The sequence below is a fragment of the Monodon monoceros genome, unplaced genomic scaffold (genome assembly GCF_005190385.1).
Source record: "Monodon monoceros isolate NGI ecotype Baffin Bay Population unplaced genomic scaffold, NGI_Narwhal_1 Super_Scaffold_12, whole genome shotgun sequence".
In the NCBI taxonomy this organism is placed as follows: Eukaryota; Metazoa; Chordata; class Mammalia; order Artiodactyla; family Monodontidae; genus Monodon; species Monodon monoceros.
In genome coordinates this window covers 106,627,231-106,640,307 of record NW_021703768.1, presented here as the reverse complement: position 1 = coordinate 106,640,307, position 13,077 = coordinate 106,627,231, and the positions used below count along the sequence as shown (strand labels likewise).

Below are 13,077 nucleotides of genomic sequence, written 5' to 3'. Positions count from 1 at the left end.
GTTAAAATGCATGCATACAAAGGGATCCTGACCCCTCACACCTCATTCTCTTGCGAACAAGCTAATATCTTCTGTGCATTCAAGAAATATGTATGTACAAATAGACATAGATATTCTGAAAATCAATGATATCTATATTGAAAATACTTTCTTCTTACAGACGTTGACGAATGCCAGGCTATTCCTGGGATATGCCAGGGAGGAAACTGCATCAATACAGTGGGCTCTTTTGAATGCAAATGTCCTGCTGGTCACAAGCAGAGTGAAACTACTCAGAAATGTGAAGGTAAGGGTCTCTATTTTGAGGGACTTGTCTAATTGTTGACTCTGAATCCAAGAAAAACATGACTTCATTTTGAGTTTTGAAGGATTTAATCACAATTGTAATTATTTATTTTAATATGAAAGTGAAGGAATAACCTTAGAGTAGTTTTGTATTAGTTTGTGTAATTAATGGGGTTGATTTGGAAAAAGAGCCAATGATCATTTTACATTTGTTATCTCAGTTTGTTTTAGTAAGAGTCGGAGTAATCCAGCCATTTATATTTTTTCCTTAATGAAATAGTTTTCTATTTCACTTATGAAATTATATCAAACATTAAAATTGGGTACAGACTAGTTCCTAGGAACAAGGAGAGTGTTTGATTATACGTGAGAAGGCACAGCCGCCGATTGATGAGAGTGGTTGTGACATTTCCATTAATCATCCAACAATGTATTACTTCTTAGTTGAAATGGAATGAGCCTTTTCTACAGCACGTTTCATAAAAACAACATATAGAACCAAGACACAGTTTGGCGAAAGTCAGTGCCACTCTATTCGCACTTGTCTATGTTCTTTAGGAAAGGGGGCTATTGATGTAATGTAGGCGCCACCTGGAGCCCTGAATCCAGTCGTCTCTTTCCTTATTTCCTGCCCAGGCAGCCAAATCCATTTAACCAAAGCCGAGAAAAAATTATGTGATTTAATGTTTGGGATTGGTGGGGAATAGTATGATTGGAAGAAGTGGTGATTAGAATTTGAAAACTTAAGGATTTTATGAAGCCTTTACTTTGTGTCTAAGTCATATTTATTTGAATAGGTCCTAAAAGTGAGTATTATCAATTTTCTTTGGGTTATAGTGTCTCTTTATGTAAAAGATCAAGTGGTGTTTCCTTACATAAAATTATTTAGTGTAATTGGTGGCATAATATATCTGGAAAGACTATAAACTGTTGCTACACTCAGTTACAGGTTTTGAATTATAGTCAGTTTACATATAGTTTATGTAGTATCAATGCAAAAGTGTTGCCATAAGTTTAAAGCTACTGTTTGTTCTAAATAAAAATATGATGATAGCAATTACTTTTGACCAACTGTCAAAGGTAAGATTTTAATTTTTTATGTGAATTACAATGAATGTGAAATATAGAAGTACTAAAAGATTTAGTTTCAAATGATGCCCTCCCTATTTCTGTTATAGCACATTTTATATTTCTGTTCATATGGCAATGAAATTCTCCAAAGAAATCTTTTTCAGTCTGTAAGTTACTAGATCTGTTCAGAAATAAGAAAGGTAACTCTAGAGCTTTGAATATGTCATTAGGGGAGTGGTGGTAGCATTAACAAGAAACTGCAAAGTCACGTTAATAACTTTGAAAATTTGTGTTATTGATTTTTTTGTATGTGTATTTGTTTATTGACCATCTCACTTCAACACTTGAGTAAGATCGTTGAGGACAAAAACTCTGTCTTGGTTCATGTTATATCAAAGAGCCTGAAACAGTTCCTGATATATCGTAAGCTATATTGATTCATTGGGAACAGGCTAGATAATAAGTTAAGTTCTTTTACTTGGGTTGAATGTCCAAAAGAAAAGAAAATATGGGGCCAGAGTTGAAATTGTTTTTGGAAAAAGGCCAGTGATCTTCATGATGGGAATTTTTCCTTCATCTGACTTTTTTTTTCACTTTCTTAATAATCTTATTTTACTTTGGTTGCAATTCAAAGACCAAGAGCACCAACATTAAGTGCAGTTTAGCATTTTTAGATTTTTGTGTCATTGTCCCTCTTTGGTCACCTGCAGGAAATGCTTTTGAGGTCAGGGACCTTCACTCTCTATTTAAAAGGAAGAACTATCTTCTGCTTGTTCATTGGGATATCTTCTTAACTAAAATCTTATCCTAAAAGGCTTGTTCTGCTGGAAGTTTGAACATATATAGTTTATACTAAAATGAAAAAAAAAATGGTGAAGGAGCATTCCTCTCATGTTTACAAAAGTCATATCTTATTTCTCCTGGGCCAGATTGCCTACAAAACCTTTTCCTAATTCTGTCATACAGTGGGCAAAATTATTCTTTGGTGGAATAAACTATTTATTCACATCCAGAAAGAAAGTTGTTTCAGTTATTTACTCTTTTCAAAGATTCATTCATCTAAATGTCTGTTTAATTTAAATGAAGAAGAAAAGCAGAATATATCAATATAATGTGAAATGGTGTATCAGAAGACTGTCCACATTTTTCTTTTTTATAATAAAATATGTTATTTTGAATTTCAGTCCACTTGGATAAAGCACAAGTAGGTACCAGATGTCCTTACATGATCCCTCCTCCCAGACTATACCTTCTCTGACATTCCTTGAGCTAGTTATTCTTTCCTGGCTTAAAAGGAAGGCAGGAAAATAGCATCACTGTATTGGAAAGTTTCCCTTCCGCGGCCCTTTACATGTCAAATAGTTGTTTGCAATTTATTCTGAAGGGTCTTCAGCTTTGCTCCATTACCACAGTATTTAGTTGTTTGGGATTTGTGACAACAAATGTATTTATTTATGCTCATGAAACTTATGAAAGTTGTTGGCACAGTATCGTTAGCTGCTGTTCCAACTCTGATAAACCGTGGAAAATAAACGTCTGTGCTAAACTGAAAGGTACTTACTTTTACTCATATTACCAAAAGTGTATTAACTTTAAAATAAATAATAAACAAATTCATTGACTATTTCTCCCAAAGAAAACTACATATTAAAAATTGAGATTCAAGTAAGGGGACTGTAAACATTGGAAAACGTTTTAGGTCATTAATTTAAAAAACACAGAACTAGCTTTTAAATCTTCTTAAGAAATTTGCAACACTGTAGTTAAAACATAAATCCCCTCTCCCTTAAATAAGAAAGCCCACGCTGTTCAACTCAAACCTACTTTCTGCTCTCATAACAAGTAAGGTATTCCTCTATCACAACACATTTTATTGTGCATTATTAGCAATTTTTTGTCTGAGTCTGCCTGCAGGTAATTTGTGCCAAAATAACATATTAATAAAAGCTAATATTTATGGAGCACTTAATTTATTCTCGACTATACTTAAACCACTTTACATGGGTTTTCTTATTAAATCACAATACAGTGCTGTGAGGTTGGTTACTATTATTAACCCACTTTACAGAAGAAGAGACTGAGGCACAGAGAGTCTGAGTGACTTTTGCAAGGTTTAATAGCTAGGAAACCATGGAGCCAGGGGTCCAACCTGCTAGATTCATTCCAGAGCTTTCACTCTCAGCAAGCTCTGTTGAGCAAGCAAAGGTGGGTGACCGGGCAGCACACACTCCAACTCATGGACTGTATTTACAGGGGGAAACTCATGGAGACAGCAGAAGCAACAGGGGTACCTGTTTGCTCATTGCATTCTGTGGTCATGCCCTGCAATCCAGCAAGGCCAGAGTTAGACCCATTTTGGTGATCCTGGTACTGGCTGTGGAGATTTTGCTATATTTTCTGTTTATTAAAATGAAAGTTTATTATGTACCACTGTGCTAAAATAATCTATTCTTTATGACTTTAGAATTGAAATTGCAGGGGAAGGAGAACAACAGTAGGGAAAAGTGGAACCGAACTAATTCTGTCTTTATTCACAGAAGGGAGTCAATAGCAGAGGTCTAGAGAAATTAATAGTAAAAGAGGAAGAGGTCAGGATGTTAATACAATGAAGCTGATTATAATTTGCTTTTGGCAAAAATATAAGTATTATTTTAAAGGGTGTATGTGGTAGTTGTATTGTGAAGAAACATGTTCTTAAATCATCTTTAAACAAAAAGCTGCAAAAATCCTGGTCATCAACTGCAAATGAGCTTCATGGCCCAGTGAAATCACAGCTGATGTAGGAGTCAAAACACAGGCTGCTCCTTTGCAAATAGGTAGGTTAGGACTTTTAAAGTAGGAAACAGGTCAATCTAGCTCTACTTTATGGTGATTGCATTTGTCTATTTCAGGATTTCTTTTCTCTCTACACACACATATACACACATCTACCTACATATCTATGCTCCCTCTCTCAGTTGCACAGAATTTTATTCATCACAGTATTTGTTTCATGGCATAATCTCATTATTATTCCACACAAACCCTGCTTTCTTTTTTTCTTTGATTCCCTATCTAAAAGTGTGGAGCAATTTCAGAGGCTTCCACTTGGCCTTCCTCACTATAATAGCTCTTGCCCTACAGGCCAAGTGCTGTCTGTGCCAGTTGTGCCAACTAATAGGTGTGTTCCGACTAATTAGACATTTGAGATCTTGGGAAGTGAATACTGGCTGGGTCCGTGCACCCAGTGGACCCACTGTGACCTGAACCTGGTCCAGAGCTTCATTCATTGCGTGGCTCTTCTGTATCCTCATACTAATGTGGAACCATGATGCCATCTCCAGGTGTCAGTGTCATTTCAGACCCTGTGTCCAAGGGTCCTCTCAATGTTTGGGTGTCATAGCCTGCTTTTTTTAGTTGCTTTAAATAATGTAATAAGCACCCATGAAACTACCAAAAATAAAAGCCAGGGCCAGGATAATAACCCGTATCGATCATGGTGCTCCCCCAACCACACTTTGTATCTGGATTCTACATTTTTCTGGCTTTTTTTAGATGGTTGTATTACACCTATAGATATTTCACTTATTATTGTTAATTATTATTTCAGTTTTTAAAATTTTACAAAAAAATTTTGATCTGTGTGGAGCTTTTATTATAATGAAGTGGTTCATCTATATAGTTGCATGTTGTTCTAGTTCATTCTTTAGAATAGGATATAATATTCCATTATGTGGCTTTATCTTAGTGTGTTTATCTACTTTCTCACTGATGGGCATCGTTTTCTGGTGCTTCCTGTTGTGAGTAGTGGTCAGTATACTTGCAGACAAACATACGCTGATTTTCCGGAGGGATATCTACCTCTCTTTTTGATCCCTTCATTTCCCAAAGGGTGACTCATTCACATTTCCACTAGGATTGATGTCTGTGTAGGCAGCTTAGGTCACAAGGCTTAGCATGCTGAGCCTTGTTTCCACCTACTGTTGTTTGATGCCTGATTGGGGAACAAAGAGCCTGACACTCTGCAGTTAGGGTGCCTCCCCCCTCATCCCAGGCCTGTGTGCTGCCTTTCAGAGAAGCATCTGCTGAGCGATCAGTGAGCCCACTCTGGCTCACAGGGCTAGACTCCCATCTTCTAAATTACTCCTTAGGTCTTTTCCTCGAGGCTTTGAGCTCATGATACAGATTAAGAAATCATACAGGAGAAGCAAAGATACTGCAAACATTTCCATATCTTGTTAGTTTTTGTTTTGCGCATGTTACAATTTATTTATATTTTCCCAAAGCATTAAGCATGACCTACTCTTTTTTTTTTAATTGAGGTATATACTTAGAATATTAAATTAGTTTCAGGTATACAGCATAGTGATTCAATATTTTTATAGGTTATATTCCACTTAAAGTTATTGCAAAATAATGGCTATATTTCCCTGTGCTCTACAATATATCCTTGTTGCTTATCTATTTTATACATAGTAGTTTGTGTACCATACATCTATCTTGCCCCTGCCACTTTCCCTCTCTCCACTGATATTCACTGGTTTGTTTTCTATATCTGTGAGTCTGCTTCTGTTTTGCATATACATTCATTTGTTTTATTTTTTAGATTCCACATATAAGTGATAACATACAATATTTGTCTTTCTCTGACTAATTTCAGAAAGCATAATTCTCTCTATTTCCATCCATGTTGTTGCGAATGGTAAATTTTCATTTTTTATGGCTGAGTAATATTCCATTATATCTTCTTTATCCATTGTATGTTGATGGACACTTGGGTTGTTTCCGTATCTTGGCTTTTGAAGCATCACCTCATCTGAAGCATAGCATTTTCCTGGCAACAGCCTTCAATATTCAGTCTCATTTTTAAGGTATATTAATAGAAGGGATGGAGCCTATAATAGCCCAAACGCCTCCTTGAGAACAGGATTAAATTCTGGGCAAGGCCAGCACACTGGCAAAGATTGCTAAAGCTCATCTTCCTAAGTTAACCTGATCTTAGTCCCCAGCCTCCTTCATCCCAGTTCCCCATACCCTCTCCCCTGGAAACAAAGTTATTAATTTTATAACACAGGGACAATAATGGAAACTTTATTTAAATGGAACTACTAGCTCTGAGAATCAAAGCCTGGCTCAACTTGCCATTGCTTCCTGTGTGTGCTAAGCAAAAATGACATCCAGCAAGTTCCCTGTGTTTTCATCTCTCTCTCTCTCTTTCTCCCCGCCCCCCCATAGAAGGTAGACAGTGACTTGTAATCAAATGAATTGATAGTAAAAGTTCTTTGCACTAAGGAATCTGCTTTTCATGGTGCATTTATCTTGAGAGGCAGAGCCTTGAGTGGCTTAGAAATTTTTTGCATATATATTAAGAGTTAAAATCTAAAATGGAAATCTGAAGCATTTATGCTTTCATAACCATTTGGGAAGGGCATATGGGCCAGGTTAGCAGTGGGGTTTTCAATTTTGACTTTAGAAGCCCGCCATGTGTCTCATGAATGGAAATGTCACATCCAAGAATGTGAGGCCAGCAGGCAAGAATGATAGGAAGTCCAGAGGAGCAGCCAAACAGCAGCCTGGGGCTGACATTTGAGGCAAAATCAGCACATATCACTTTCTAGGGTATTTATCAGAAGTTGCCAGTCTAAACTCTTTCAGCTTCTTCCCACAAATGACTTCTGCTATTAAAATGCATGCATTAAGTAACTTGGGCACTACTTTGGCAGTCTTAGGCAACTCACAGCAATATTTCATACTGAGTTACTGAAGTGACATCTCTCCCTTAATTTAAACCTAAATGAAATGGTTTTCATGGAAAGTTGCACACATAGTTTTCCACGAAAGCCTGAAGGAGAAAGAGTTCTTTATTTACGGCATTATGGGTAGCATCATCATTACAGACATGAAGTCTGTGAAAAATACATATTCCAAAAGAAAATTATTTAACAAAAAGATATTCTTTAGCTTGTGATCTAGGTTTTGAATCAAAATTAGAAATATTCAGGTCACATTTTAACTTTTTTTTAATGTGATTTTTTTAACATCTTTATTGGAGTATAATTGCTTTACAATTTAACTTTCTTTTACAAGAAATTTATTTTTTGAAGTTTTCATTCCAAGAACAAGAGGAAAATTGTAGAGGGAAATGACAATTTAAGTTTCAAGTACAATTCAGGAAATAAATGTGGAGAGAGAAGAGAGCATAGGAGCAAATAGTACAAGATTTGGGGCCCAAATGTCAGGGTCTGTGCTTCAGCAGCATGTGGGGACTGTGTGATCTCAAGCAAATTAATGCCTTTATCTTTACAGTAGAGATAATAATGGTCTTTTCTATATAAGGTTTTTATGAGTATTATATAAGATAAAGAAAGCATTTGGCCTTTTTTAGGTCTTTGTTAAAGATGGCAGGGATATATAGCATAGACAATTTAATTATAAAAGATTCAATAAACCATGTGATTTGAGATCTTAAAAAAATAATTGTAAAAGACTTCTAATATAACGTTTCAGTTATTACTTGTAGTACAGTTTCCTATAAATAAACTCTTTTAATCTTAAACAAAACAAAACAAAATTGACCTACTGGAGCATATATTTGCCTACTCTGACCAAAGTATTAACAAACAATGAAATGGACTCAAACCCATCATCATGATGAAGGAACATGGAACTGGGGATTTAAGATTATCCATTAATTCCTGACGTCTCACCCTGTTTTTACTCCTCTAGCCCCAGTTTCACTCAAATTACAGAAATGGGTATTTGAGACCCAGGGGACTTTTATTTATTTAGCATAACACAATGGTCAGGAAATTGTCTTTTAGTGGATTCAGGGAAATTTTCCCAAATGGTGGAACCAGTGTTTCCCCAGTGCCATTGTATATTTAAATCTCTTTTCATAAAAAAATATGAAAAAAAGCATGGTAAAGTAATTTACATGATTCTTGCAGTTCACTTTCTGCTGAAGATCACTGGAAAAATTGAGAGCCTGCAAAAAACCGTTCTCAGAGATGCAAAAGTAGGTGTGTGTTAGTGATAGAAAAATCTATTCTACCCTGGAATGAAAGGATCAGGTGAACATTTTGAACTTTGACATTAGAAAAAAAAAGATATAAACTCAAATATACTCCCTCATTTATTCATTTTACTAAGTCATTGCTGTTTTATAGTAGAAATGTAAAGGCAATAATGCAGGCCAAAATAAACAAAATAAAATGCTGGTTTTACAATATGCTCGATATGTAAATTTAGCTTCTACTGAAAGAGAGAGAGAGAGAGAGAGAGGGAGAGGGAGGGAAAGAAAAGCTATCTCACAAATTACCATGGCTCAGTGCCTGAAGGAAATTAGTCTACTCTAAAGAAATGTCCTGTGTAGTCAGGTAAAAATGTAACAAAATTTGAAATATAATACCTTGATCCATGACTGCATTTTTTACAAGTGTTGTCAGTTACTGACCTTGTGTATACTACATTCACCACCTAGGCATGGAAAAATGTATGAAGGACTGGTGAAAATTTTTAGGAGCTGCTAATTAATTTTAGAGCTTCCATTTTAGTCAAGATATAAATAAACAAAGCTGTGATAATGCTTAAGCTGTGTTTCTTTCATAGTCCCAAATTAGGAATCTCTCTTTTTATTAAATATAATCCTTTCATATTTCAGTGTAAAGTGTTTCTCATCTATACTCTGCCTTTGCTAGATTTTAGTACAATTAATTATATTTAAGGATAATATAAATGATTTTGAAAATTTTAACTATAGTCTCCTGCTGTATTGGTCAAAAGGTCAAGTAAGTTGTTTCTCCAAGTACCTGTTGTTTTACTTACTTCCAGAAGACAACTATTTTAAGCAGCTCTTATTTCAAGGACACAGAATTTAAAATAAACAAACAAATGAATAAATTTAGTTATAGTATGTGCAAGTTTCTTTCAGTGTCATCATATGGATATTATATGAGTTACTGTGTTTTCTGTGTAAGCTTTGGTTTTCCTGATGGACGGTGGTTTCATATTTCACATGTTAACATGTCTTTTTCAGTTTAACTATGAAAGCTGTCTGAGGTATATTTTTGTCTCAGTCCAGCAGCAGTGCACATAGGACAAATGCAGGGCAAAGTTGCGGGTTTGTACAGTCTAGTGTGGCTGAATTCTGGTGATTGGCAGAAGACAATTTGGGCAATGTTTACTAACAGCTGTACACCATCATACTAAATTTAGTACGGCTTGATTTAACTAGCTGTAGCTGATGCTAATCTGAAGCATAAACATATTTTTCAGCTTTAGGTTTCAACTTCCAAATTCTTGGAAATGCTACCAGGAGTATGTGACTATAAATCAAAATTTCCCTTCTCTAATTTGTGATAGAATATCATAAGAGTTCATATCACATAGAAGTAAACAGCTTTTCATTTTGTTCTTATATGTATTAGGGATTATGGTGAGGACTTTCTTATCCAGCAAAATCAGTACTATTTGCTAGTTAATAAAAAATGAAAAGAGAAGATAATAAAAGTGATACATCCTTTAACATTTCAGTTTAACGTAAAACTTTGTGTTGACCTTCGTTTTCCAATCTTCTGTTACAGGGAGTGGGCCTTCTTTTTGAGAGTGGTTTCCCAAATGACCTCAGGAACTTTCATTGTCTCATAAACCTCCCCCAAATGCTTATGATTTCCAGTTTCATTTCTTTAAATTAAAGCAAACTCAAGGCACTCTTGAGTGCAGAGTCCTTCTAGATCACGGGTCGACAAACTTTTTCTGTAAAGGGCCAGATAATAAATATTTTTGGAGATGGAAGTCACCTTTTATTGCTGATATGCAACTCTACCACCCTAATGCAAAAGCAGCCATAGACATTAAATACATAAATGAATGAGTGTGGCTGTGTTTTAATAAAATTTTCATTACAAAGACAGGCAATAAGCTGCAGTTTGCCAACCCCTGTTCTTGATTATCATGGTTATCACTATTCTTGCCCTATTTCAAATTGTCTTCCCTTTACCTAATTTTATAGCTATTTTCTTAGTGACTGGTTAGATGATTTTAGGTGGGTCATGGACAAACAAATTTTATTTTAATAGTTATAATCCATTAAAATGTCTTAAGGAAAAAAAACATAACTAATACATCAAAACTATGTGTTTATGAATGCTATTCCTGAAAGTATTATTCATTATAACAAAGTTCAAATTAAAATTTTTTGTAAAGACTTTATTTTTTAGAGCGGTTTTAGGCTCATAGCAAAATTGAGAAGAAAGTATAGAGATTTCTCCTATAGTCCTTGACTCAGCACTGGAGAGCCTCCCCCGTTATCAACATCCCCCACCAGAGTGGTACCTTTGTTACACTGATGAACGTATATGGATGCATCATAATCACCGAAAGCCTGTAGTTTACCTTAGGGTTCACTCTTGGTATTGCACATTGGATTTGGACAAATGAAAACCGACATGTATCCATCATTACAGTATCATAAAGACTATTTTCAGTGCCCTAAAAATCCTCTTATTTAAATTTTTAAATGAGTATGCATATAGAAATATATTAAGTAAAAAGTAATATAAGTGATTCAAGGATATAGCAGTTGGTATGGAGATGTGATTTTTAATGACTAGAATTTTAGAAATGACATTGTAAGATTTATTATTACCATCATTATAGTTATTGTTATTATTATCACAAAGCTGTTTTACTTCTGAACATGGGTTCTCCAAACTGAAACTCAGGGTCACCATTATGTTTGCCAGAGAGTTCCAAAAGGAAAGGAATGGGCTGCTAATAAGATCATAAAAAATTTAGCTCTGTTATCTTTCTTTCTAGGTCTATCTTTCTTATCTCCAATTGTTGTCTCCTCTTCTTCCCACCCTTTCGTATAGTATTGCTCTTTTTCTATTCTTCTCTGCTGTCACCTAGACTGTAATTAGAAACCTGGTCATTCCTGAAATTAGAAGAAAATTTCTGTTGACATCATTAACATCATTCCAGGTCATTCTACTCTTAAGCATCTACCTGTATGTGGTCTATGAATCAATGCAGCACTCAAAAAGAAGGGATGTGTATGCTACTGCAGTTAGTATTTTATTTTTAAAATAAAAATTTTCAAACAAATATATGAGCAAACTTTTTCTAAAACTACTGCTATATACTTATACATAAATAGGTTCTGTTTTAACATGAAGGCATATAAGAAAATGCTTTCCATAATGTTGGGAAAAAATATCAAAGGTTCCTTTCTTGTTTTGCTGGGTTCTAAGCACAACAAATTGGAAGCCATTGAAGATATTTTGTAATAGAAAACATTTGAAGTTTGCTAAAAATTTCTCATCTAATACTTTAGTAAATCCATATTGTGAATGTTTAGTTGTTGGCTTAGAAAATTAATTCTTCATAACAAACTCATAGAATACAGCTAATCACCAATTAGATTATCATAACTTTTCCTACCACATGGAATATTTTTCCCTTAATTTACCATATGATAGAAAAAATATTTTTTATAGTTAACTAACAAAAACAGGAAGTATAGCATTCTGGCATTTGTTTGAAACTTGATTTTACATTAAAAACATTCCCTATAGCTTCAAGATAGAAGATTGTTCATGTTGATGTTTCTTTTTCCAAAAAGTATGATGTTGCATTTTATATAAATCCTGTGTACTAGTGTGGACACTATTTGTAGTGACTAGTTAATCGGGTATTAATATTTCTATCTGGAATCAAGAAAGTATGTGGACCTCATGGTAAAATATATTCTAGGACATGCTCCTCTTTAAACACTTAATTAAAATTTGATTGTGTTTTTCTTTTAGGAATATTGCTATATTATATGTAACTACTGTCTTTGTCATTTGCATAACTTGTGAACAGTGGAGTGAGATGAGGGAGAAGAGAAAGGGGAAGATTGTTCTGCCTTCATTGCTTCATCCCTCACCTCTGGGCTGTGTAAAAAGAGAGAATCCTTAAAGAAGTTGAAGGGTAGTGAGGATCTTTTTTGGAAAGTGTTGCCCATGAACTAGAGTGTAGGAGGGGGAACAAAAGAAGTGGAGCCCAACCCAGATCTGAAGAGTCTCTGCTCTGCATTTCCAGAGTTTGAAAGGCAAAAGATATATGAGTTTCCCACCTCCCAAGTGAGGACCCCACAGAAAGGAGATGGGTTGGGTGTTCTTGAAAAGAGCTCTTGCCACATGGATTCCTGTAGGGTGGGTGATCCTAGCCTGGGGATAAACTGTCAGAAAACTGGGGCTGATGAGAGACTTACAAGTGGTCAGATAGAGGAGGTATCCCTGGGCTCAGCGGTGAGAAGTGAGAGACCTCAGCATTGAGAGGTTTCCCAAAATATCAGTAAAAGTATTAGGCTTTGTAGCCACCATGCCCAGAGGGCACTGATGCCAGAATCATTCATTCAGAAAAATATTTATTGAGTTCCTAGCACACTACTAGACCCTGGGGAAAGAGTAGTGAACAAGCAGATAAAAATCCTTTCTCTCATGCAGGTTACATTGTAAAAACAAGGGACAAACAGTAAACAAGTAAAAATCTACACCATGTCTGTCAGATGTGAAAAAGCCATCAGAAAATCAAAGCTGGGTGAGAATGAGGGTGTGAAGGAGGTGAGGGGAAAACCATGGCTGTGTGGGGAGGTGGATGCCTGACAGGGACCAGCAAGTGCAGTGGCTCTGAAGCAGGGGCATGCCTGAGGGATGGAGAGAATGTTAAAGAGGCCAGTGTGACTGGAGCACAGGGGTA

General features: G+C 35.5%; 1 protein-coding gene across 1 annotated transcript in view; it reads left to right on the top strand.

The window, feature by feature from the left end:
- The window catches only part of FBN2 (fibrillin 2), a 232,352-nt gene that overhangs the window by 79,985 nt on the left and 139,290 nt on the right, over window positions 1-13,077 (top strand). The window contains exon 7 of the mRNA XM_029216913.1: window positions 161-286. Coding sequence (XP_029072746.1) covers window positions 161-286 — 126 coding nt within the window. The remainder of the gene's footprint in view (window positions 1-160; window positions 287-13,077) is intronic.